Source organism: Propithecus coquereli, unplaced genomic scaffold (assembly GCF_000956105.1).
Source record: "Propithecus coquereli isolate 6110/MARCELLA unplaced genomic scaffold, Pcoq_1.0 Scaffold222, whole genome shotgun sequence".
Taxonomy (NCBI): Eukaryota; Metazoa; Chordata; class Mammalia; order Primates; family Indriidae; genus Propithecus; species Propithecus coquereli.
In genome coordinates, this window is record NW_012147412.1 from 1,298,243 (window position 1) to 1,325,297 (window position 27,055).

Consider the following 27,055-nt stretch of genomic DNA (forward strand, 5'->3'; position numbering starts at 1 on the left):
TCGGTTTCCTCATATGTAAAATGTAAATAATAATCATATCTGTCTTTAAAAAATCTTGGTAAGAATTAAAAATTAGCTATTGATAACACTGTTTGTATCTGGTAGGTAATGCTAGCTGCTACAACAGATAACCCCCCCCCACCCCCAAATCTCATAGCTTCACACAATGCAAGTATTAATATATTCCTGACTCAAACGAAGTCCCAAAAGGGTGTTCCCGATCAGTGGGTAGCCTTCCATACGGTCATTCAGGGGCCCAGGCTTCTTCTAGCTTATAAATGTGTCCTCTTAGAGACCAGGGGTAGGAAAAAATCATGGAGGGTCACACACAGGAGGTTTTATGGACCAGGCCTGGAAGTGACACAGATTATTTCTGCTCATAATTCCAGTGGCTTGAACTCATCCCATGGCCACATGTGCCTGTAAGGGAAGCTGGAAATGCAGTCTGGCGGTGTGCCCAGGGAGAAGAGGAAAGGGTTTGGTGATCGGGAAGCAATCTCTGCTACGTTATAGAATTGTTACTCATCTTCACATGTCCCTTTCATGTGTGCTAGAAAAACAATTGGCACCTTAAGCCCTGGCTTGTCTGTTTAGAGGATAACTGATCCTGGAACCAGAGATTAGCACTTCGTTGTAAGGGTATCAGCTCCTGTCCGGGTAGGCAAGGCCCAGGACAGTTGTAGATGCGCTGTGCTTGTTCTGCTCTTTACTCTGAAAAGGAGTTGCTGTCTTCCAGTCGGCCTCTGGGTTTGGCTGGAGGAACCTTTGTTCTGCAAGATTGATGGAAGTTTGGATAAAGGACGTGAAGAATTAAGGGCCTCTGGGCAAAGCCCAGTCTACCGTTGAGACAGCAGAGGTGGTTGATGCCATCTGAAGAGAAGAGGTGAAGGAGGAAGCTCAATTTGAGCTAATAAATCTGGAGGGATTATCCAGCTACTAATGAACCCAGGGAGATTTGCAGTCACCGCCTAATAGAAAAGATAAAATCACTCCAATCCATTGTCGGAGAGCACGTAGGCCCTGTGCCAAATGAGGGAGCTGCCGCCTTGGCGGAGAGAAGTGTTGAGATTTAAGGGTAAGGGTCAAAAGTCACGGAATGCCAACGAAAGGTGGGAAATAATTGAGCGCTGGAAGCAGGAGGCTGTGTGGTCTGTTGGCCTCCGGGCTGCTACGGCCTTGCAGCTGGCGTGGCTAGCAGATGCCACCCCCACCGTTTCATTGCTGTGTCCCAGGCAGGCCAGCGCTCCCTGCTCTGGGCGCCACCATCTCTGTGCTGGAGGCCAGACCGCCATTTGTGGGGTATCTATAGAGGCAGTGGGCACCCGGAGTCTTTCTTTTGGGGAATCTGGAGAGAAGGGTCTGAGTGCTGCGTGTGCTGTGTTGGAAGCCATGGACAGGGATGACCCCAGCAGGGGCCTCGTCACCTACAGGGCAAGGCCTTGAATGAGCAGCGAAGTGGCACTAGTTCCAGTCCTGCCACCAACTAGCTACGTACATAGTAATAGGGATGGCTGACACTTACTGAATACTTTCTTCGGGCAAGGCTCTGTAATAACAGCTTCACAGTTATTGTCTCATTTAACCCTCGCAACAACTCTAGCAGATGGTACTATTTTATCCCCATTTTAGAGATGAGCAAGCTGAGGATTGCTTGAGACTTACAAAGCTTTGGTGTCTTGCTCAAGGTGGTAAAGCCAGATCATGAACCCAGACAGTTAGCTCTTAACCTCTTCACTCTGCTGTCTTTATCTGGGCAAGCCATTTTTCCATGTTGGGCTTCGGTTTCTTCATCTGTAAAATGATGAGGTTGTATTAGGTGATCTCTGAGGGCCTTTCTAGCCTTGGACTTGTTTCATCCTATATATCTGTGGCCCCCAACCCTGGGTCCGTGGCCTGTTAGGAACCGAGGTGAGCAGCAGGTGAACGAGGGCAGCTTCATCTGTATTTACAGCCGCTCCCCATCGCTCACTATCTGCCCTCCCACACCCTGGTACGTGAAAAAATTGTCTTCCATGAAAGTGGTCCCTGGTACCAAAAAGGTTGGGGACCATTGCACATGGCTGGGGACATTTCAGTTTACAATGCCCTGGGTGTAGGAATGTTCCCTGGAGAGAGGGGAGAATGACCCATCAGATTGGAGCACCCACGTGACCCATGCTAGCAGTTTCTGTTCACCTAACAGCTCCAGCCAGGTCCCAGCAAGCCCTGTAGAAATAACCCTGCACGCCCCAGTCTCTATCTTGTTTGGGCAGAATGGATATATGCAGCCAATTTTCTCTACTGGGTTCATTTTATTGTCAGCAGACCCGAGCCTATGTTTATTTTCCAAAGGTTTATCAGAGAGATTAACCATAAGTAATTGAAATTGCTAAAATTATTACAGAAAGGGGACCCAGGGCAGGCAGGGAGGAGAAAAATAATTGATTCCATGAGGAAGTGAAAATGCACCCCATCCTACTCTTCTGTTCCTTTCTTTGGCCAGCTGACCCTACCCATCTCTGGGTCTTACTTAAATGTCACTTCCCCAAGGAAGTCTCCCCGGCCCCCTCCCCCCGGGTTGAGTCTGCTGTCACACAGTCTCACAGCACCCTGTGTTCTGTATTTTGTAGCATTCATCTCAAATGGGAATCCCTTCTTCTATGCTAACCTCTGCGCCAGACTTTGAGCTTCATAAAGGCAAGGCCGACTGGCACGCAGTAGGCACTCAATAAATATTGAATTAGTGAATGGAGTGTTTCATAACATCATAGAGTTCTCAGAGTAGGAGGGTGGCCAGGTGAGACAGCTCATCTGCTTGCGCCCAACGGGAATTCAGCTCATGCCACCCAATTCCTCAAGTGCAAAGGAGCCCAGGCTGCTGCTCAGCCAGGGAGAGCTGGGCCCCGCACGCTGCTCCCCAGGTCACCTCAGCACTTCCACAGCCCATCCTGTAACCATCTGGGGTGCCCTTCCTCCCATTCTGAGCTGGACAGATTTGAAGTTAAGGCTGTGCAGGACCATACAGAGTGGTTCAGTTCAGGATCCAAGATACAGGGTTGTACGGGCTCTGCTGAGGGAGCTTGATGTCAAAACCTGAGGCCCAGGGTTGGCACCAAGAATGACCACTGAGGTGGGAAAGAGCAGAAGAGTACAGAGACAGTCAGGCTGATTGTGCTGAGTGGCCTCTGTCACCTGGGATTGCTGCCTCCACTGGCCACACCATGCCCCAGTCAGCCTGGGTCACGTGACCTCTTTAGGCCGGCACTTGGACCTGACTCATGGAGCCAGAACCCACGGGTTTCAAAACAAAACCTCTCTTTCAAGTGTTAGAGGCCATTGTGAAGTTCTCTAGTCCTGTCCCCCTGCCCCCATGGCTTGGCACATGAGGGTGGGTGAGCCTCATCACTGTGTTGACATCCAGGATGGAAACATGGTTGAACAGAAGCAGCCAGGGCCTCAGATCAGAGAGGACTTGGGTTTTAATCTGGGCTCTGCCACACGTTAGATGAACACGTGGCCAGGTAGTTAACCTGTGGGACTTCGAGTTTTCCCTTTTGTAAAATGAAGATAATAATGGTTATTTTATAACATCATTTTGTGAAGACCATGGAAAGGTTCTAATCTTCAGTGGGTTATTAGTAAATATTATTTCCCTTCACTTTTTTTCCCCACTTCTCTGTTGGTGATTTCCATCCGTAGACCTTAGTTTCCTTATTTACTGCCCTAGCTTTCCAAAACTCCAAAGGCGTCATGAGACACACTTCAAAACCGGCCTCTTACCTAGTTGGAACTACAGTTCCCAAGATGCTTCTGCCTTTTCCATAGCTTTCAGTCCTTCACTGAAAGTGGAACATACACATACACACACACGTACACACACACACCCCTGTACACATACCCATCCCAACACACACACACACACACACACACACACACGCACTGAACCAGCCAAAAGCTACAATCCATCAGTTGGACAACTTTCTAGTGCCAGAGCAGTTGATTCTAATGTGTAGTTTATTGTAAAATTATTAAGAGTATCTACATATTTCAGCTTTATTGAGGCTTTTAGGAGAGCCACTCTGCATAATACAGTATACTTTGGTGAATAAGTATGTTTTTAGTGCAACTTGAAAAAGAGTAATGGAGTGGAAGCTCCCGGGTGTTGCTCTGAGCTGCCAAGGTACCACTCCCACCAAATGCAAACCCTGAGAGGTGGCAGGTCTGGCGGTGATAAATGTCTCCTGGGCATGCATGGGCACAACGGCATCTTAAGGAGAAGCTGTTATTCCAAAACTGTGCTCTCTGAAGCTGCTAACCCTCCTGTACTTGTTCTCTGAACAAGGTTGTTGGAAGATGGGGGTGTGTTCAGAAGGAGAAACAGCAGGGAGAAGCAGATTCGGGGGGCACTGACTGAAGATTTGTTTTTTGCATTTGCATTTGGGGAAACTGCGGCTGACAGCTTGGAGCTCCTTGGCACAAGTCATAGGATTATAGAATGATGCGCCAGCCATGATTAAGCAGCTTAGCTATGGAAAATGCTAGAATCAACTACCTTTATTCAGCAAACGTCTAGTAAGTGCCTGCTGTGTGGTGGGGAGTACAAGGACCAGTACGATGTGGCCCAGCAGGACGTGTTGTGAAGAGGTCCCAGTCTATCAATGCAAGGTGTGAGGCCAGAGAAGGGGGCATTTAGTTCTTGTGTGGGAGCTTGGAGAAAGGTTTACAGATATGGCTTCCTTTATTGAAGGATGGCTTAGAGATGAGGATGGGAGAGTGACATGCAGGCAGAGGTGAGTTATGGTGCCTGTTGTGCATGGAGCCAGAGCCAGCAAAGGAAGGTTCGGGTCAGACGATATCCTGTCTGCCACGCAGAGTTGCCAGATGTTTTCAGCATCGGAGCTGGTGTCAGTAGGCCCAGGGTCCTGTCTTGGCTGTCCCACTGACTGACTGTGTGATCTTGCACAAGTCCTTCCTCCTCTGGGGAGGGGCTGAGGCTCACCAAAGACCTTTCAACTCTGAAATTCTGTTGAGTTCATGGATCGAATGAACATAGAGTAGATGACTGGATGAATTCTCCCGGCCAGCCTGTTTTCCGCATGAAGCCGGTGGCTTCCTCTTCATGGGTTTTCAGCGTCCTCGTCTGGCTTACTCATCCCTCCAGGCCCTCAGCTGTCCAGATCCCCCAGAGTAGAGGAGCACTCCTGTCTTGTGAACTGTCTCTATCTTTCACTCCCTGTTACCCAGAAGTGCCTGTCCTGTGTCCCCACCCACACCTTAGAGCCCTGACAGATGACGGGCCTCCCCAGTCTGAAAATCCAATCCACGCCAAAGTGTTAATGGCCATGACGGCATGGAAGTTTTTTTGGATCATGAGAGCATCTAACTAAATCTCACCCTTTTACAGTTGAGCAAACAGAACTGGAGAGGGACAGTGGCTTGGCCAGGCTTTCGCAGTGAGTCAGGAATGGAGGGAGGCAGTTCCCAGGCTCACAGCCCATACACTCTCTGGATCAGCGTTAATTGAGCACTTACTGTGCTCAGCGTTGCGGATACAAAGATGAATAAAGTTCCGATCTTCCAGGAGGTCAGACTAGAGGGGAAGAAGAACCCAAACAGATCATTGTAAATCAATGGGTTTAATAAAGTTATGAAGATATGCACAGGGTATTATGGGGTTATCAAAGAAGGGCCTCTGGACTAGCCTGGCAGGTTCACAGAAAGTTTCCCAGAATAGGCCACACCCAATGGGCCTTAAAGAATCAATAGGAGTTAGCCAGTTGGAAAAGGACATGCTAAGTGGAGGGTACACACAGTTAATGTCTCACACCTCCCAGACAACATTTGCATTTTAACCGAGGCCTTAACCAAGGAAGTAGATAGCATGGGAAATTGTGGAGGTTGTAAGGAAGGTATTTTGGGGTGGGAGAACATTTCAGAACCTTCATATTACTTTATACAGACAGCCAACTTGCCTGTCCTATGTAAGGCCAGGGGAAGAGGAAAGGCATGAGTCCCAAGTGGACCTGAGTCAGCACCTTTAGCTTGGTGCTATCTTGTCACAAATGCCTGTCCCAGGCCAAAGATCACAAATCCCAGGCCCAGGAATTACCACCACTTGGCTAGCTGCCAACAAATGTCCCCCCTTCAAGGGGATGGGCACCACTGGCCTGAAAAGAGAATACAAGCCAGAGCTGCCCCAGGGCGAGAGCAGGGAAATCAGACAGTCCTGTAGGTGGCATGGCCCTGACTCACTCTTGGCGCCAGCTACTGAGTATTTGATAAGTGAACTGTATTCTGCCAGCCCAGGAGTCAGCCCTCTAACCCTGAGACCCAAGGCAGGAGAAAGTCCTGCCTGGAGGAGGAGCGCTGCAGGGGAGCTATGGCAGCCCTTGAGAGGGCAGAGGTACGCACTGAACTCTAAGGTGCCAGGTGCTGGAGTTTAGCGTCAGCTGGAGCTCCAGGTGACCTTAGGCTGGCACTAATGCTCTGTCCACCTTTCTTATTGCCAGCATTTACAGATGGTCACTCTTTCCTCAGAACTTCTGACATTTTCCCTCTCCTTACCCTGCTAGTACTGGTACAGGGCTCTGGACCAGGCCGCATTTGAATCGAGCCACTGCCTCACTTGGCTGGCTGGTATGTGGCTGCTCATTAAGTCCTGTTGGGCAAAGGGGGAAAGAAGAGGCCTAGAGATGCGACCCTTCCCGTGGCAAGCCCAGGTGACCAGAGGAATTGCCCCAAGCTATATGGGCGGCTTCCCCAAGAATTGCCATATTTAATATATTATCTTTGGGTCCCTTCATCTGTTCTCTACCCACAGCAAGAGTTGGTCTGAGCTGGGGCTGGTTGATCAGTATACCCGGGAGGGGAAAAGCAAGGCATTATCGTCAGTTCTCCTGGAAGAAGAAACAGGTACTGTACCAGGGACGCAGGATCATTGAAAATGAAAATGAACCAATTAGGCTTTTATCCTTCCCAGAGCTTGGGTGGGGCAGGAGGAGCACCTGGGCCTCCCAGCGAGCTCTAGGCATTCAGGGAGGCCAGAGTTTCCACGCACACTCGATTCCTAACCAAGGGGTAGGGGGTGTGAGAACAGAATGAGCATAGCCAGGAAAATCGACACTGAAGAAGCATTCGATAGGGGGTGTCAAGACCCTGGCAGAGGTGAAGAAACACCGCTTTGCATCGGAGGAACCAATTATCAGACAACCCCTTCGCTGATGTTTGACAAACAGCGTGGCAGTGAGCTAAGTCCCACGGGACCCCCAGAGCCAAGTTTGAGATATTTGTGTATCATGCATTTAATGAAAATTGAAATGCATTCCTCGTTTCTGCCCCTGACACACACACACACACACACACACACACACACACACACACAGACACACTTCTGTGCCCGTGTGTGTTAGCAACTGGGTGCATCCGACTGTGCATGTAAAATAAATCAGATTGAAATAAGAACTAGACTCTGGGGACTGTTCTCGTTCAATATCTCTGGAAGCATAATGGAAATGCCCCCCTTGGACGGCGCAGGCCTTCTGTCTAATAGAGCTTTGGGAGAAGGGGAGCCTGCCTTGACCTCTGTCACAGAGTCATTAAAGATTCAGATGTCTCATTAATTTAATGAGAGATGCCTCGGCCTTCCTTCTGTCTACTGATCCAGTAGTTTCCAATTATCCACCACCAGGAGAGTCTGATAATAAAAATCTACCTATTTCCCAAAGCTGGTATTACAATAATAGTTGTTCCTGGTCTGAGTACCAGCAGTGTGCCGGACACCATGCTGAACACCTCCTATTCAAGATCTTTAGCCCTCAAAAGAACACGACTAAGTAGGGGCTCTGGTTCTACACGGAAGGAAAGCGGGGCTCAGAGAAGTTGGAGAGCCTTGTCTAAGCTTCTTCAGCCGACAAGTGGCAGATGTGAGAAATTGCCTTGAACCTCCCAGCCTACATCCTGTTCTCATCAAACCAATCTTTGTGGCTTTTCTGGGCTGTATTAGTGTTTTATTGCAGTGTTACGAAGTACCGCAAAGTTAGCAGCTTAAAACAGCACCATTTCTCAGTGCAAAGTTCTGTAGGTCAGAAGTCTGGCAGGTGTGGCCGGGCTCTCTGCTCAGGCTGAAATCAAGGTGCTGCCGGCTGCTTTCGCATCTGGGCCACAGGATCCTCTTCCAAGCTCACTCCTCTTGTTGACAGAATTCACTTCCTTGCAGTTGTAGGACTGAAATCTCTGTTTTCTTGCTGGCCCTAGGCTAGGGACAGCTCTCAGCATCTAGAGGCCACAGTTGGGTCCTCTCCCCATGACTGCTCTATCTCATCAACAGGGGACCTCCCTCCAGCCCAGTCCCTCTCTCCCTTCAAACCGCTTTGACTTCCCCTTCTGCAACCAGCCAGTGGATACTCTCTGCTTTTAAAGGACTCTTAGGTCAGGCCCACCTGGATAATCTCCCCCTTTAAGTCAACTGTATCATATAGCATAACCTACTCACAGGAGTATAATTCATCGTAGTCACAGTCCTGGGGAGTGTGTGTGTGTGTGTGTGTGTGTGTGTTGGACGTCCTCTTAGAATGCTGCCTACCATGCATGCCAACAGTGTAAATTAGTTTATTTCTTTTACTTTCCTCTCTGTCCCCTGGTGAAAGGGTATACAAGGAGAGATCTAGCCAGGGCACCTGGAGGAAGGTGCTGGAGAAATCAGTGCATCCCTGATAATGCAGATGATAGACAACGTGTTCTTTCTGCCGGCCCAAGGTGGTGCTCTGGGCAGGGCACATCTGTTGGCTTCTGCTGCGATCTGTAAACTGGCCCCTGAGCAAAGACTGAGAGCCAGGACAAAGGGGGAAACTGAGGTCTCTTGTGACTGCTGCAGCTATCAGGGAAGCTCATGGCATTAAGGAATTTGGGCCTTGCTGAGAAGAGTGTTTGAGATTTAATGAATGTTTGGAAAGCACGGGGGGGACTGAGAATAAAAGACATTATGGTAAATCGTATTATTATTATTACATTATGAGTGCTATTGTATTACAAGCACCATTAGGAGTAGCAATTGCTGTTATTATTAAGCAATCCAGCTTCTCCATCCTCAGCACTAGGCTGTACTCAATGTCAAAAGCATCAGCAGCTCAATTAATCACCATCTGAGGTCTCCCCTCACATTCATCGCCCAGCGGTAAGCATGATGCCCGCCCATCCCTCTGAAGCCTCCAGCCATGACTCACATGGTAGACGCTTCTCCTGTGAATTCCAAAGCTGGATTTTTATCTTGGCTGAGAGTTAGTTATTAATAATATCTTCCTAAAACCATTCCTGATCATATTGCCCTCCTGCTTAAAACCCTTCAGTGGTTCCACCATTACGCTCAGGATAAAGTCTGAACTCCTTAACATGACATAGGCAGCCTCTTATGAACATACGTCTGGGCTTGCAGTTCCCTGGGTTTATCATAAGCTCTTGCTGCTCTGGAGCTCTGCACACGCTCTTGTTTCTCTGTCTGTGAAACTCCTCTTCCCACTTCTTCATCTGGCTGACTCCTGCTCATCTTCCAGGTCTCAGCTCAGGAAAATCAGCAGCAATTCTGGCAGACGGGACCACCTCACATGCACAGCACCTATACTTACCAATCTCCGGGACTCGCCTCGCCCTTGCCACTGAGTATAAGCACCTTGAGGACAGGGACAGGGTTTGCTCATCTAATGCCTAATACGATGTGCATGCTTGAGAAGGACTCATTTTTGTTGAATGAACGAAGGAATGAATGAGACTAACAAAGATCTAAAAAATGGCCAAGATCTAAAAATCCATTATGTACATTTCCCTCCACCTGAGAGCCCAGTGGCCTTCTGAGCATGTCAGAGTCAGCAAGGTGCTCATCCCTCATGGAGAGCCCATTATTTGATCCTGCTGCAGACACAGGGCAGGCGAAGTCAGTGGGGAGGCCGAGGCCACTGATTGACAGCATCACTCATCTTTTTAAACAACTCCTGGACCCCTGGTGAGATGGGGATTGTGCCTTGGGTAATGCATTGGGACCTGGGAAAGGAGAGACTCAGCCCCTGATGTACAGACAGGTGGCCTTATCCATGGACCCTTGGTGCAGGGGACCTCAGAGGTGAACAATCAATGCCTGCCGAAGGAAGCAAGCCCGCAGAAAATCAGTAGCTCTGCCCAGCCTCAAGGGAGACCCACAGTGTCCACCATTCCTCAGCTCAGTTTGACCCCCTGGAGGTTTCAACTGCATAGTTAACTACACAGTTAACAACTACTTATTTAGTACCCAGACATACAAATCAGTCTTGTAAATAAAAAATGAAGACAATCCCAGCTGCTACTGAGACGGTGGGAGGGCTTTCCTCCCGACCTCTGCCTTATTCTTCCTGGGAGCAAATGACTGAAGTCTTTGTAAAGGTGGTTCCACCCTGATGGGTATTCACAGGTGAACATGAATTCATTTAATGAGAGTGTATTGATTATTTGCTAAGCACAAGCATGGGGTATGGTGCAGGGCATAGAGCATTGAACAAGATGGAACACTGTCCACCTTTGGAGTCCTGTTTGTGACTCATGTTGGGAAAGAAAAGCAGAGTTGATGGAGTTCGCGGGAAGAATGGATACACACGTCCAGGTCATGGGGGTAAATGAATAGGAAACATGCAGGGAGAAGGAGCCAGAGCTGGGAGATGTAGGACCAAATCTCCCATTAAATAGAATTCATTGACAGATATGAATTAGCCTCTCAGCTGCTACTGTCTTCAAAGGACTTATTTCACAAAAAGCAATCTCCCAGCCTGCAGAGAGCACAGGCTCTGATGCAGATAAATAGACAGACAGGTACCACAGTTAGGTGCAGTGGGGAGGGAAGGAGAGGGTATAAGGGTACTCAGGAGATTCCAGACTTCTGGTGGCTCCAGCGCTCTCCTGTGAAAGGCTAAGAGGGTACTCATGAGACAAGGGTCTGGGCTCTGGCTTCTGCCACGCACTGAGTCCCAAGGAAAATTGAATAGATAGATCTGTGAAGAAGGGCCCTGGGGAGTTGATAGGACCAGACTGCCAATAGGATGAGAGAAGGGACAGCCTAACAGGTTGGACAGCCTAACCCTTCCTAAATTGATTCGGTCAACATTGCCCTTTTTCTGCATGGGACGCACCGGAGTAGATACTGATAATATATTTGTTTCAGATGGCAACTAGTCCTTGGGGAGATAGCTTTGAACAAATTTGTGATAAAAAGCTCTAAATGATGATAGGTATATATATGAGGTAGCGCAATTGAGTGGCTAGTTCTGCCTGGCCTGGATGATGAAGGAGGTCAAACTGAACACTGAGGAAAATGTAGACAGGAATGATAGCATGAAAAGACTTGTATGTCTAGCTAAAGACTCTTTTTTTTATTTCAAAAATTTATGAGGATACAAATGTCTAGGTTACATATATTGCTTTTGCACCACCCGAGTCAGAGCTACAAGCGTGCCCATCCCAGACGGTGTGCACCGCATCTGTTAGGTGTGCATTTACCCATCCTCTCCTCCTCCTCCCTCCCACTTGCCCAACACCCAACGTATGTACTTCCATGTACTTCCATATGTGCCCATAAGTGTTGATCAATTAGTACCAATTTGATAGTGAGTACATGTGGTGCTTGTTTCTCCATTCTTGTGATACTTCACTTAGAAGGATGGGCAGCAGCACCATCCAGGATAATACAAGAGGTGTTAGTTCACCATTGTTTTTTGTGGCTGAGTAGCACTCCGTGGTATACATACACCACATTTTATTAATCCACTTATGTATTTATGGGCACTTGGGTTGTTTCCGCATCTTTGCAATTGTGAATTGTGCTGCTATAAACATTTGAGTGCAAATGTCTTTATTATAGAGTGACATTTTTCCTTTGGGTAGATACCCAGTAGTGAGATTGCAGGATCAAATGGTAGTTCTACTTTTAGTTCTTTAAGGTGTCTCCATATTACTTTCCATACAGGTTGTACTGGTTTGCAGTCCCACCAGCAGTGGATGAGTGTTCCTGTCTCCCAACATCCATGCCAACATTTGTTACTTTGGGACTTTTTGATAAAAGCCATTCTCACTGGAGTTAACGGATATCTCACTGTGGTTTTGATTTGCATTTCCCTGATGACTAGAGATGTTGAGCATTTTTCATATGTTTCTTGGCCATTAGTCTATCTTCTTTTGAAAAGTTCCTGTTCATGTCCTTTGCCCACTTTTTAATGGGGTTATTTGTTTTTTCTTACTGATTTTCCTGAGTTCTACATAGATTCTAGTTATTAGCCCTTTGTCGGATGTATAGCATGAAAATATTTTCTACTATTCTATAGGTTGTCTATTTGCTCCAGTCATAGTTTCTTTGGCTGTGCAGAAGCTTTTTAATTTGATCAGGTCCCATTTATTTATTTTTGTTGTTGCTATAATTCCTTTTGGGATCTTCTTCATAAATTCTTTGCCATGGCTGATGTCTATAAGAGTTTTTCCAACATTTTCTTCTAGAATTCTTATGGTTTCTTGCATCAGGTTTAAGTCTGTTATCCATCATGAGTTGATTTTTGTGAGAGGTGAGAGGTACAGATACTGTTTCAGTCTTCTACATGTAGCTATCCAATTTTCCAGCACCATTTATTGGATAGGGATTCTTTTCCCCGGTATATGTTCTTGTTTGCTTTGTCAAAGATCAGATGGCTATATGAAGATGGTTTTATGTCTGTGTTCTCAGTCCTGTTCAGTTGATCTATGTCTCTATTCTTGTGCCAGTACCATTCTGTTTTGGTTACTGTAGCCTTGTAGTATGCTTGAAGTCTGATAAATTGATGCCTCCCAATTTGTTCTTTTTGCTTAAGGTTACTTTGACTATACGGGGTCTTTTCTGGTTCCATATGAAGTGTAGAATTATTTTTTCTAGATCTGTGAAAAATGATGTTGGTATTTTTATAGTGATTACATTGAATCTATAGATCACTTTGGGTAGTATAGACATTTTAACAGTGTTGATTCTCCTGGTCCGTGAGCATGGTATGGTTTTCCATCTGTTTGTGTCCTCTGCTCTTTCTTTCCTCAGTGTTTCATAATTCTCCATATAGAGGTCCTTCACCTCCTTAGTTAAATATATTCCTAGGTATTTTATTTTCTTTGTTGCTATTGTGAAAGATATTGAATCTTTGATTTGGTTCTCAGTTTGACTGTTTTTGGTTGGCATATAGGTATGCTACTGATTTCCGTACATTGATTTTGTAACCTGAGACTTTGCTGAATTTGTTTTCAATTCCAGTAGTCTCATGGCAGAATCTTTGGGGTTTTCTAGATATAAGATCTTATATCTTATATAAGATATAAGAGCGATAGTTTGATCACTTCTGCCGGATGCCCTTGATTTCCTTCTCTTGTCTGATTGCTCTGGCTAGGACTTCCAGCACTACGTTGAATAGAAGCGGTGATAGAGGGCAACCTTGTTAGGTTCCAGTTCTAAGCAGGAATGCTTTCAATTCTTCCCCATTCAGTATGATGTTGGCTGTGGGTTTGTCATATATGGCTTTTATCATTTTTAGCTAAATTCCATCTATGCCTATTGTGATAATTGTTCTTATTATAAAAGGGTGCTGAATTTTGTCAAATGCTTTTTCTGTGTCTGTTGAGAGGATCATACAGTCTTTATTTTTACTTCTATTTATGTGGTGAATTACATTTATGGATTTTAGTATGTTGAACCATCCCTGCATCTCTAGGATGAAGCCCACTTGATCGTGATGGATTATTTTTTTGATTAGCAGCTGAATCCTATTTGCTAGAATTTTACTGAGAATTCTTGCATCTTTATTCATAAGGGATATTGGTCTGTAATTTTCTTTTTTTGTTGGGTCCTTTCATGGCTTTGGAATCAGGGTGATATTGGCTTCATATAACGTGTTGAGGAGCATTCCTTCCTTCTTGATGTTGTGGAATAATTTCTGCAGGATAGGCACCAGTTCTTCTTTGTAGGTCTGGTGGAATTTGGGTGTGAAACCATCTGGTCCAGGATTTTTTAGGAATTTGTTTTTGTCCTGTATGCAATAAGGAGTCTTTTGTGGGGGCGATGTAGAGGCTCATGATCAAATTTATAGTTTAGAAAGATCCCTCTAGCAATAGCATGTAGAAGGAACTTGGGGAAATGAAGACTAGAGGAAGGGAAACCAGTTAGTCTGTAGTCTAGGAACATGCTGATGAGGATCTGGATTGAGATAGAGGTGATGGGGACAGAGGACAGGGGGCAGATTCAGGAGACGTAAAGGATTCAGAATGTTCCTGAATGACATTGAATGAGTGCAAGTGTGAATGAATAAATGAGATGTGGACAGTGAGAGAATCGAAGAAGTGGAGGACAAGTTCCAAATTCTAGCTTAAGTGACCGGTAGATAATGGTGACGTTCACAGACAGGGAACCTAGGGAGGGGATCAGATTGGGATTGAAAGATAAGGTGTTCAAGTTACAGAGTGATATAGTCTTAAGGACATCTTTCACCATTCCAGCTTCATTATAATAGGTTAAGAAATTGGGATCTTTTGGTGTTCTCAGGACTCCTGGGTGAGAACATTTGAAGCTGTCAGTCATTAACAATCTCAGCCAGGGGGAATGTGTTGACACCATCTCCTGGTGGCCTAGCCCTGTGCTGAGCACACAGTAGGGAAGACAGAATAAGTGCTGGTCTTATATGCCAAGGACCCAGATCTTAATTCCAAGTCTGACTTTTGGGAAAGACATTTAACGCCTGGGAACTTCAGTTTCTTCTTCTACCAAGTGGGAATCTGCATGAAACCTGTCCACTTCCAAGTATGGTTGGGAGGCCTAAAAGCAGTACATGAAAGTGCCCTATAAACTGTGTAGAGCCCCATCCATGGGAGCGGTTGATGTTGTTATACTCACTAATAAACTGATATTCAAATAAATTACTTTGATTTGGGTGTCAGCTTCCTCTCCCAGGCAGTTAGGGGTGAGGGCTGAGCATGGAGCAGAGAGGATCAAAGGCTGTAGCTTGGATGAGAGCAGGCAAGAAATAAGGAACTGTTTGAAATCAAGGGGGTTATGGAGTTTGAAACACCACTGTTAAGAAATAGAGCCAGTTCTGGAGTGAAGAGGCTGCAAGTAAAGGTAGCACAACCCAACTGGATCCAGGTGGCAGAACTGGGAGAGATTCCAGAGGTCATAGAGGCATTGCGGTGACCCCTTTTATAGGTTGCCTACGACCCTGGCAGGAATGGAGCTGCTAGGGTTCTTGGGCCAACTGAGACTAAGGGGCCTTATACAGAAGCTGGGAGGTCTCAGGAAGGCCCCCTCCCCTTGCTTCCTTCCTCATTGCCTGCTAATGATGTCTGAAAGTACGTGAGATTGCTTTCCTTGAGCTATTTTATTATAACTTCTAATAATGCTAATAACTCAAGGATTCAATATCATACTTCCAGTGTACATAGAGCTTTCCTGTGTATTATCTCTTTTGAGTCTCACAACAGCACTGTAGGTATTATTTTCCCCACTTTTTAAATGAGGAAACTTGTCTAATTAAAAGAGATAAAAATAAAGAGATTTAAAATTTTTTTTAAAAAACCAATAATTGGCTTTTCTAATGTGGGATTTCAGAGAGGAAAATCTAGGACAAAATGCCAGTAGACAGTATATGATTTAAAATGTTCTAACTCCAAATCCATACCCTCTCTCTCTAGCACAATTATTCCCCTAACCATTTAATTAAGCCAAAGAGGCAGTTTTTGGTTTCACTGATTTTCTCTAGGTGCCGGAGATGTGGCAATGAGCGAGACAGTCCACTGTACTTTCTAGGAGTTCACAGGTCAGCAGGGAAGCATTTGTGGCTCAAATAATGATGAACAAAGAGAGATTTTCCCAGGGATAGCTGAGACTGATGAACAACTGTCAGCAGAATTTGGCCAAGTTCACGAAGCTGCATTTGACTGTCTGCTTCTCTGTGCCACCTTAACTGCACAAGCCTTCAGTAAGACTGCATTTATTTCTAATCCCTTCCCACCTGCCGCACCCTGGTGTTTGCTCATATTCCTTCTCCAGCTTCTTCATGCTGAACAGACATGGTGTGGGGCAGGCCTCAGCTCTCCCCTGTTCTCAGTGGAGTGCCTTCCACCTGGCACGCAGTTGGTGGTCAATAAATTGTAGTAGTTATTAGTGCCGTTATTGATTTGTTATTATTATTTATGGTTGGAAGATACGGATCTTCAACTCAAGCTTTCTGTGGTGACACTAATAGTCACACTAAGCTATTAACACCTTGTGGTGTTAATAAGCAAAACTTACGGTGTTCAGCAAAACTTTTCTCATTTGGCAAGTAGCTAAGAGTCATTTCTTGTCAAGTGAGGGGGAAGAGAAAGAGGAAGGAGAAGCCCCCAGGCCAGATATCTCCCTTTGGTGGGGCCCAGCTGTAGCATGAGGACTCAGAGAAGGGGAAAGCTCACCCTCTTTCATAACACCGCAGCATGGAGGATGGATTGCACTTTCCAAGGATTACCCCTGCAAGGTAGATGTTTTTATCCATACTTGACAGGTAGACAAACTGGAAGTTCAGAGACCTGCCCGAGATCACCCAACCAGTATGTGGCCAAATCAGGATCTGAATCCAGGACTGTCTTACTTTAAAAAACATGGACTTTCTAGTACATGCTACAGTTTGCTGATGCCACATTGCACAATGCCAGGGGCCCCATTCATATTGTCATCAGTATAAATGGCACCCGGGGGTTGAACAATACAGTGGCCATCTATCCCAAGGAGGCATGATCTCTGTTAAATAGGCAGCTATTGCAAAGAAGAAACGATGAGGCCCTAACCTGGAGGAGTTGGAAAGGAAGGGAGAGTCAAGAGACATTCAGGAGATAGATTTGATAGAATTGGCAATAGATTGGTGTGGAGTTAAAGGAGGAAGGGAATTGAGGTTGTCTCTGAAGTTTCTAGCTTAGTTGGCCGGGACAATAGTGATACACTTACTGGGTTAGGAATATCCCGGAGAAGGAAGAGAAGGGGCTGTCAGGCAGAGAGAACGTCACAGAATGCCACTTGCCCTACATCCTCATTTGGCCTGAGTTAGGAGATAGACTTGACTCAAAGACACATTTGGATTTGTGTTTTCATTGCATCCTTTTCTCCTGAAAGTCAAGCACAGGAGCCAAGCCTGTATCATTAGAAGCTCTTGTGCCTTCATTTCTAGTCGAGCAACCTTGTCCTATCCCCCGGGTTGACTAACTCCAGTCCCCAGTGATGGGACTTGGCTGCTTAGCCCAGGCTGAATGTGTCCCTGCTCCTCAAAGAGGACACCTCTTTCCCTGCACTCCCCGCCCTTCCAGAGGCTGCCCACCAGGTCTGCCCATCATTTCTCTTACCCCTCCATGCTCCCAAACACTTGGCACCAAAGTCGTGTGTTTCTTGGCACTTGGACCCTGTGTGGTGTGGGGCATGGTCATTCCACTCACAGCCATGGTAACTACACAGTTTCCCAATCCCTCTCCTCCCCTCTCCCTCCAACAAAGGGATGGGGGGTGGTGCCCTGGGACCTCCTCTGCAGTCCCATCCCCAGCTAAGCACCCACTCCCAGCCTGTCTTTGCTTTCTGGCCCAGGTGGATGAACAGGCTGTAGGTCCATGGAAAGTTTCCTAAAGCTGAGCAGCAAATGGATGCCTTTCTGTAAACCAGGACTTTGGACATGTCACCCCTGCTGGAGAAAGTGAGAGGTACTCAGAGAGCTGCCCCACACATGGTGAGTGTGCCATGCAGCTCTCAAGCCACATCCATGAGACATTCCTTCATGCCAGGACAACAGCTCCCTGTATTCATTTGTGGCTGTGACCTGACCTTCAACTGTTGTGATTTAGATCCTTATATATCATTGTGTACACTAGGATTCACCCACATGCATGCACACATACACACACACACAGACATACAGACACATCTTAAAATGTTGTTAACCTGAAGGCCCAGGGGTAAAAAAGCAATCTATCAGGATTTTTTTTTTTTCAAAATACAATAATGAAACTTCCAGAGGACAATCAGGGGTGGTACAACTTCCACTCATGCTCTCACACCTTCTGTGCTTGCAAGACTGTGTGATTAGACAGCACTGGCCACAGTGAGGGCCCCAGGGCATTGAGATGTCTTTAATCAACAATCCTTCAACCAACACTGACCAAACAGCTTCCAGGTATCAGGCACTCTGCCAGGTGCAATGTGGAGATCAAAAATGAGTCAGGCACATCTTTGCTGTCTGGGAACATAGAGTCCTTTGGAGAGAACCACACTCGTGAACAAGTAATGGCAGCAGGGGGCTGTCACAAAGCTGTGCACACTTGGAGTAGTGGAGGATTTGGGCTTGGTCCTGCCCTACCACTTGGCTTTACCAGATGGCCGTTTGCTCTGTTCTTCACCCTGGTTCCCCTGGTGTCGGGACACTGGGCCTCCACTCCTATTGGTAGCAGGGACCCTTTCTGGGACTTCTATAAGAAAAGGATCAGGGTTCCCAGGAGAGCCTGTTCCACCACAGGGACCACTCCCACCCTTCTTGTCATTTTACAAAGGTCACAGCTGGCCAGGTAGGGTGGCTGGGGAACCTGAGTGAACCAGGTGTGCATTCTTAGTTAGAGCTGGAGATGGGCAGCAGAAACCCGGTAACCTTTAATCCCTTCCCATCCTGAAATTTGTTAATTTTATGAACTATCTCTCCAGCAAAGTGTCCTCACCGCTTGATTTGGGGTTTATAATACATCTGCTCTGAATCTGTTTAGAGTAGCATTTCCCGGGTTGTGTCCTGTAGAACACTACTGTGAGTCACCCGTGGGCTTTGGAGGGAAAAAAGTGCCCCATGTTCAATGTGTTTGGAAATTTTGGATTAAAATAAATTAAACAAGCTGTTTCGCTGCAGGACTTCTTTCAGACTTTAATATGCTAGTGTGCATTATGTATCTCAAAAAGGACAATATAATATGTGATGTTTTCTTACCTTATTTCTAACCTTATTTGAACTCAGAGCCTTGTTTTTAGGAAATTTCTGAGCAGCACACTTTGAGAAATACTGGCATAAAAGAATTTCACTGCATATAAATTGGTGATGGTCAGCTGCTGCCCATATTCTTTTAGAAAATAGCCTTCAATAGCAGTAGGAGAGTCTAAGTTTAGGTACGGAAGAATTTCCTAACTGTAAGGATGCTTAGAGAGTAGAACCCTGGAGTGTCTTGGGAAATTGCAGTGAAAGAGCGTACTCGCCTTCCTGTCCTTCAACAAGCTATCCCAGGAGTCATTATAAATAGAATGAATTATCAAGGAAGCTTCTGGAATCTTTTTATCTTAAGGGGCCTTTGAAAGTAGGATATAATTGAGGGATGAGAAGTTTGGAATTAAAAGGCAGGAAGACAGACCGGCTGACTTCTTGATAGACTCTGTCTAAGTGTCTGTAATTAACTCATTCATTCTTACTCTGCCTATAACATGCATCTGCAGGAAACACCTTCCTAACTCAGGTTTCTAGGACAAGTGGAACTAAAATAGGGGTCAGAAGCTGCCCAAGACGTCTTGGTTGTATTTCAGTAACTATCACATTTGCCACACAGGATGCTAAAGCCTTTGCATACATCTTACTTTTTCCTTGAAACAGCTTATAAGGTTGCTAATGTTATTGTATCTATTTTACAAAATGAAGATCTGAAGCCCAGACAGGTTAAAGACCTTGCTTAAGGGCATGCAGCCGGTATGGTGCAGAACCTGGATTTGAATACCAAAGCCCTCATCCACTACATCCCCCTGACTGCTCCTGCGAGTCTGTGGACATCTAAGAGATCAGGGCTTCCTTGAAATGGGCCTCCATCTATCAGGCTGTGCGTGTGGGGAGAGGATGGAGGTGGGTGATGTGTCTGCCTACACTGATAAGGAAGCCAGGGGAAAGAGGACATTCTTTAGTCCCCACCAGCCGTGGCCAGTGAGACCCCTTATGTTCCCGATGACAGCCTGGCTCTGTGCCTCAGTCATCTCACCCTTGCCAAGCGCATCTTTTCTCATTAGCCATCTGCCCCCTCGTTCCTGCTGGTAGCCCACGGCACATGGGCAGCTGCCCTGTTAGAGAGATAGGAGATAATATCAGCTTAGGAATCAATACATTCTCTGGCACGCCCGTGTTCCCCTGATGGGAATGTGGCAGGATCCAAAATACACTTAATCCTCATCCAACTCCACTCTGTCAGGGGTTGATGGCTGCAAAGCAGGCTTTGTAACTCCAGTCTGCAAGCTGGAGCTAATGAGGCTGGGCTCCGGGTGGGTGAGCTCAGGCCTGCAGCCTGAGGCCTCCACGGAGGCTGGAGATGTGAGCGAGGCTGCAAGAGAGGTGCCAGGGCCTTCAACAGCCACGTCTTCAGAAAAGGAGACTGCCTGAAGGAAGACATGCTTCTGCCTGGCCAGAAAGTAAGCTCAAGGCACCTGCCATCTGTCCTGTCAGGCTGCGCGGCTGATGGGTTGGTCTGGGGTTCTGGGAGTACTGTGTGCTCAGGGCGCAGGGAGCTGCGTGCAGGGCACTCAGAATGAATGTGTGATGAAGGCGACTTCATCGTGAGAAGACGGCCTGAGGCACATTTGAAGGCATTTTTCCAGGAATGGGTACCCGTGAGCTGGATACGCCACATCCTCTTGCCTGGTTTCCCTGTGTAGGGCCCAGGGAGGATTTAGAGGGCCAGGCCCAGAGCACAGGAGGACACTGCTTCTTCCTGTAACACTCACTGGCCTCCACGGCACTCACACCTGCAGGCTAACACGTGGCGCTGGCCAGGTGGCTGGGTGAGGATTGGATAAAGAGTGTTGGGAGAACTCTGTTGAACTTCTACATGTCACTGCCCCTGCTGGGTTTCTCTGAGTGCCTCAGCAAAAGTGGCAGCCCCCAACTCCTACCCCCAACAGGTGACGAGTTTGTTCCCTTACCGTTCCTCCCACTCACCTGCAAGCTCCTCGAGAGCAGCAAATGTATCTCTCTTACCCATGTTCTCTGTGCCTAGACCAGTGTCTGGCACATGATAAACACTTAAATATTTGTTAAATGAATGAAAAAAAATAATGATAAAGGAAGGCACAACCCCACCTGCAGACCTTCAGGTTGAGATTCTTAGAAAGCAAACTTGAGTTTGGCACTCCTCTGCTAACAGTCCCCTTGGGTCCCATCGCCCACAGGACAGAGTGCAAACACCCTGGCCTGGTGTCCGGGCCCTCGTGGCCTGGCCCCTGCCGACCTCTCTGGCTTCATTTCTCACCCTTCCTTCCCTGTGTAGCCTGTGCGCTAACCCACACTTTGGGTGCGTAAGACTTAGGGACCTGCTGAAAATGCGGACTCCTGGGGCTCAGCTTCCCGACTCAGATTCAGCTGTTGTTAGGTGGGGTGCAGGAATCATCGCTTTTTAACAAGAAACCTGGGTGATCCTGATGGTAGAATCCCACTTTAAGGAGTGATGCTTTCGTCCAGGTACACCACAGGCAGCTCACTGAAAGGACCGTGCACGTTCTCACCTCTGTGCCTTTGTATACGTGGTGATTTCTGGCTGGAATAGCCTTTGTCCGTCCATATTTTCCACCCAGAAAATACCTATGCATCTTTCAAGACTCGGTTCAAGCATCGTGCCTGCCGTGGATGCAGGGCTGCCTCCGCCAGGAGAGTGGGGTTTTTCTCTCCATCCAGTGCATTGTGTATATACCTAGATCATTCTGCTTACTTCTCTTTCCCCCCCACCCTGACTGTGACACTGTGAGCTCCTAGAAAAACCACTCTTAGTTATCTCTGGACCCCTGGTTCCCAGCAGAGTGTCTAGTGTTTGTTGGACTGGAATGAGGTACCCGGATGTGCTCTAGTGGCGTCCATCCCTGACGCCATCCCTGCCTAACCACATTCTCCATTTCTGACTGCTGGGTCTTTCCAGGAGTTCTCGCTCCAGAGAATGGACAGCCTTGTGGACGATCGTGTCAACATCCTGGGATTTTCCATTTTCAACCAATCCCATGCTTTCTTCCAAGAGTTTGCCCAGAGCCTCAACCAGTCTTGGCAGGAGAACTGTGACCATGCGCCCTTCACCGGGCCTGCGGTAAGTACCCACCTGAGCTTCTCCCTGGTGTCCCCTCTGCGGGCCAAGCCCTGGGTAACAAGCCCTCCTAGAATCCAGCCTTCTTCTCCCTTCTCCAGTCCCGGCACAAAAGGAGATGTATAGAGGTGCCGGGACATGGGTGCAAGGGATACAGTTTGGGAAGCAATGAGCTCTAGAACAGCAAACTCGGTCAAGAAGGCAGTAGGGAAGGAATCGTGTGGAGGCACCGAGCTGTGATTTAGTGATGTCTGCGAGTCTCCTGTGGCCAGACTCCTGATAATGCTATTGCCAAGGACTTCCTGAGTGTAGGATGCAAGAATCTTGCTATTGGAAGGGCCTCTTGGCTGATCTGCTTCCTCATTGTTCGGGTAAGGAAAGTGAAACCCAGGCTGGAACGAGGTGAGGGTGGGGACGTGCAAACACCAAGCCTGCCGCAGAGTGGAACTAGATCCCCAGACCCCTGGCTCTTCCCACCCCCTATGCCAGGCCACTTTCTGAGCAGGAGCCCATCCCGAGAGGCTTCCTCTGCCCTCCCCTTGTGCTCCCTCTCTGCCGCGCCTTCCCCTGTGGTGTGTGATGGAAGCAGAGCTTTCCCTGGCCATTCCCTTTTGGGTTGGGTGTTCTTCCTCTGTGGAGCAGGTCAAGTCTACCTGCTTGTGTCCGTTTGTTAAAAGGTAGGTTCTCAGGAGACCAGGATTGTGTGGCTTTCTGTGCCCTGTCCCAGCCATGTTACACACCTTGTTTCATTTTTAAAAGCCCCGTGACACAGGCCATGTGATGCTCAGAACAACTTCCTGAAGTAACAGTGTCTCCATTTTACAGATAATAAAACTGAGGCCCAGAAAGGCTAAGTAAATAGCTCAGAGGTCACACAACTGGTGAGCAGAGAAACCAGGATGGAACCCAGGCCATGTGGCCATACGGTTTATACTTTTAACCACTGTGCCCTTTCGCCCCTCTCTGGTACCATCATTTCCTTGCCACGCTGTACTGTAATTGGCCTGGCAAAAGGACGAGTATAGTTACATGCTGCATAATGATGTTTCAGTCAACGATGGACTATGGGGACCTATATGAGGGTGGTCCCATAAAATTTTAATACTGTATTTTTACTGTACCTTTTCTATGTTTAGATATGTTTAGTTACACACATACTTACCGTTGTGTTCCGGTTGCCTACAGTATTCAGCACAGTAGCGTGCTGTGCAGGTGTGTAGCCCAGGAGCAATAGGCTGTACCACCTAGCCCAGCTGTGTAGCGGGCTGTACCATCCAGGTTCGTGTAAGTGCACTCTGTGATGTTCGCACCATGGCAAAACTGCCTCACGATGCATTTTTTAGAACTTGTTCCCTTCATTAAGCAGTGCATGACTATAGTCAATAGCTATTTGCAGAATGAATGAGTGAGTGAATCAGGTGGAATGATGAGTTGGAGGCGTAGAGAAATGAAAAAGAATTAGGCCTAGGAGAGGCAATGGAATCGGGCACCCTCCTGGAGTGGGAAGTTGTCCAGTGGGCTTTTCACGTAGGAGTGACACCTGTCTTTGGTAAGACATGCCCAGACATGCAGAGGCATGTCTAGACATCTGCACATGTGGGCAACTGATTAGTAGTTAGCCAATGTGGTGATCAGGGTGGGCTGCTGCAGGCCCGGCAGAGACAAGGTGACCTTTCACGAAACTCTGTTCCTCTCCGATGATGTAGCCTGGTGGCAATCTTAGGAAGTAAGTGGTAGTTAAGGGGATTGGAGCCCATGAAAAACCCAGGAAGCTTTGATCCAGGGAACTGGCCAGGAGAAGAGGGTTTGAGAAAGGAGTTTCACGGAAGGTTTATGGAGCACATCCCAACAAGCTGTTTTAGACCTAAAAGAGGTAAAATCCCATAGGAAGGATTTGGGGGCCATCTGAAGGAAGGGGGTCCTCATCCCCATTAGATGGCTTAAGGGACAGCGAAGGACATCCTCAAGCACAGTGTCACATGCAGGATCAGACTTATCCTCCCGCAGCAATACAAGCCCTGTTCTCTCGGCAGAGCCTGCAGTTCTTTCAGGGATCACGCCAGTGTTTTCGCAGGTGCTGACAAACTTCAAAGGCTCACGGCACAATATCAGGAAAGGGGAAAATTCTGCCGCCTCCTCTCCAGCGCAACCTCACCACATTCGGTATATGGCCTAGCGAAGTAAAAGGTCCCAGGCTGTTTCCAATTTCTCTCTTTGGGTTTCAGCCCTTGAGTTAATGCTCCCGTTGGCTACGAGCAGGCGAGAGGCCCTTGGTACTTGGTGGGATCCTTTGTAAGGATCCAACACGAGGGCTGGGGGAGTGCCTTTCAGAGAGCTGCAGGCCAGTGCTGACTGTCATCAGACTTGCTGGCCTTAGAGGCACAGAGCCTGGATTCCAATAGTGGCCTTGTCGTTTTCTTGCTGTGGGATCTTAGATAGTGATGTAACCTCTCTGGGCCTCAGATTCTTTATAATTTTGGGCCAATTATGCTTGACCATCTTAGAGGATTGTTGTGAAGATGAAATGGGATGTGACCCCATCTTCAATGGCCAATTATTCATTAAGTTTATATAAGAACCTATATGCCAGATGCTGGGATAGGCATCAGTAAATATATCAGTTAGCTTTTGCTACATAAATGCAAACCACGAGATCTCATTAGCATACAGCAACACACATTTAAATAGCTTATGCATCCGGGGGTCAGTTCGGGATAGCGCATCCAAGCTGGCCCAGCTGGACAGCTCTGCTGCACGTGCCTCTCACCCTTCCCTGGTTCAGCAGGCCAGCCTGGCATAGTCTCATGGTGATGGCAGAAGGATGGCAAAGCAAATAGAAACACACAAGATCTCTCAGTCCTAAGCTCCCAGAACAGGCACACCGTCATCTTGTTGGCCAAAGAAAGTCACACGGATAAACTCAAAATCAGACAACCAGGAAATGTACCCTTTTACAGGGGAAAAATGCAAAGTCACATGGCAAAAGGCCTGAATGCCTGAATGCAGAGCGGGGTGAAGGATCGGGACCCATCATGCATGTAGAGAGCGGACGGTGAAGAAGGACCACACAGGGTGCACCACTCGGGGCACGGGATCCACCCCGAGGAAAATGGCCCAGGGAAGCCCCTGGGTACTGCCTGGAGAGGTCAGGGAAGGCTTTCCAGAAGAGAAGGAAGCAGGTGATTCACTGCTTATTTTCCGTGAGCAAGACAGTGGGCAGGTCCGCGGCCTCTCCGGTGGAGCAGGGCCATGTGCTGACTCGCTCTGTGGGCCTGGGGAGGGCGTCCTGTCACGTGGAAGCAGCCCAGGGCAGGTTAAAAGGTAGAAACCCTGACCTCATGTGCCTCCTTCCCAGTCCAGGCCTCTCCAGGCCTGAGCAACTTACACTCCCCAAGGATGTCTGGGGGGCATTCGGTGAGTGGGGCGTTCTCTGAGGCGTCCTCCGTGCGGAGGCAGAGAACCAGAGTGAGGACGGGCTGTGCCCGCTCGGGGCTGTCTCGGGACGGTGTGCGGAGGATACTACGAGCCTCAGGCCTGCAGCAGGCCCCGTGCCGGTCACAGGTGCTGCTCCTGCCGCAGTCAGCTTTCTCTCGGCCCAGCCCCTCTGGTGTTCTTGCCAATAAAATGGAGCAGGATCGTTTCTTGCTGAGGAGAGTGGGGTACTCATCCCGTTGGATTTCACGTCGTGGGGCTGACGACTGCTGCAGCCCCTCCCACGAAATTGCCCCACCTTGACCCCTTCTCCTCCTCAGGGAACCCTCGTAAAGGTCAAGAGTGGTCACGCACTCCTTGACAACTGAGGAAACTGAGGCACAGAAGAGCTAGGTGGCACTGGACTGGAGCCTGCATCTGCCTCTCAGTGCCAGAAAACCTTCCGGTCATTGTCCCTGCGGCCTCCGGGGGAGGGAAGGTGTACAGACACGCTCACCTCAGAGCGTGGGAAGGAAGCTCACAGTAGCGACAATAGCAACAGACCCCTCTCCAGGCTTCTCAGGTTAGCAACTGCCTTCTGAAAAGCACTGCCTCTTCCGGTCTCTTTGGGGGATGAGGAATTCTCAGCACAAACAGCCTGGCTCTTTCATGTCCTGGGGAGCTGAGAGCCGGAGGGAGTCAGTTCCAGGAAAACACAGCCTGTGTCATCTCCCACACTGAGCTCACCACAAGGCTGCAGCCAGCTCCTGCCTCAGTGGGGACACTCTCTCTTTTCCTTTCCTCCGCTCCTTTGCCCTCTTCTCTTCTTTCCAGAGCCTCCTTTCCATCTCTCTCTCTCTCCTACACTTGGTGTTCCCCATTCTTTCTCCACTCTTGGCATCTTCTTCTCTCCTTTGCCTTTTCCTCCCGATTTATGTATGTGTCTCCCTCTCTTCCTCAACTTCCCAGTCAGGTGGAGCTTTCTAGAAAGGAAGCCCAGTTCTAGCAGCAGCACCGAGAGGTGTGGCTGAACTGAGAGGTAACCACAAAAGAAGGCTCAGTCTGCCCCTGGGCTGTCCCCGCCAGGTGGCTGGCAGCAGCGCACACGTGCTTGGGCCTGAGACAATGCGAGCAGCAGCGGCAAGAGTGTCGTGAACGGAGACACACACCCGCTAGTTTCACGGGCCGTTCCCATTAATCACGCTGCAAAGAACGAAAATCTCGGAAAATCATTAAAATTACAGATGGCTAGATTAAGTAATTAGAATTTAGGCTAAAGCAGATGTTTGTAATTAAGTGTTTATTTCATTGAATAAAATCCAGATTGTAAGAACTATTCCATGAGATTTTAATGGTTCCTGTCCCGGTATTATATGGGGGTGGGGGTAGAGTTTAAGCTACACAGGTTCAGAGACAAATGGGCATCCAAAGGATCCCGGGAACCCAGTCATCCTGGGCCTGGGGAGCGACGAGAGTTACAGGTTGTGTGTCTAGAAGCTATTCCTACTTCCCCTCCAGGGGAGGAGGAAGGAACTCAGCCACAACTCCCTGAGTCAGAATTGAT

The 27,055-nt window shown here is 47.8% G+C and overlaps 1 protein-coding gene across 1 annotated transcript in view; it reads left to right on the forward strand.

Moving 5' to 3' along the window:
* The window catches only part of GRIK4 (glutamate receptor, ionotropic, kainate 4), a 307,922-nt gene that overhangs the window by 168,919 nt on the left and 111,948 nt on the right, over positions 1–27,055 (forward strand). The window contains exon 8 of the mRNA XM_012644896.1: positions 21,922–22,083. Coding sequence (XP_012500350.1) covers positions 21,922–22,083 — 162 coding nt within the window. The remainder of the gene's footprint in view (positions 1–21,921; positions 22,084–27,055) is intronic.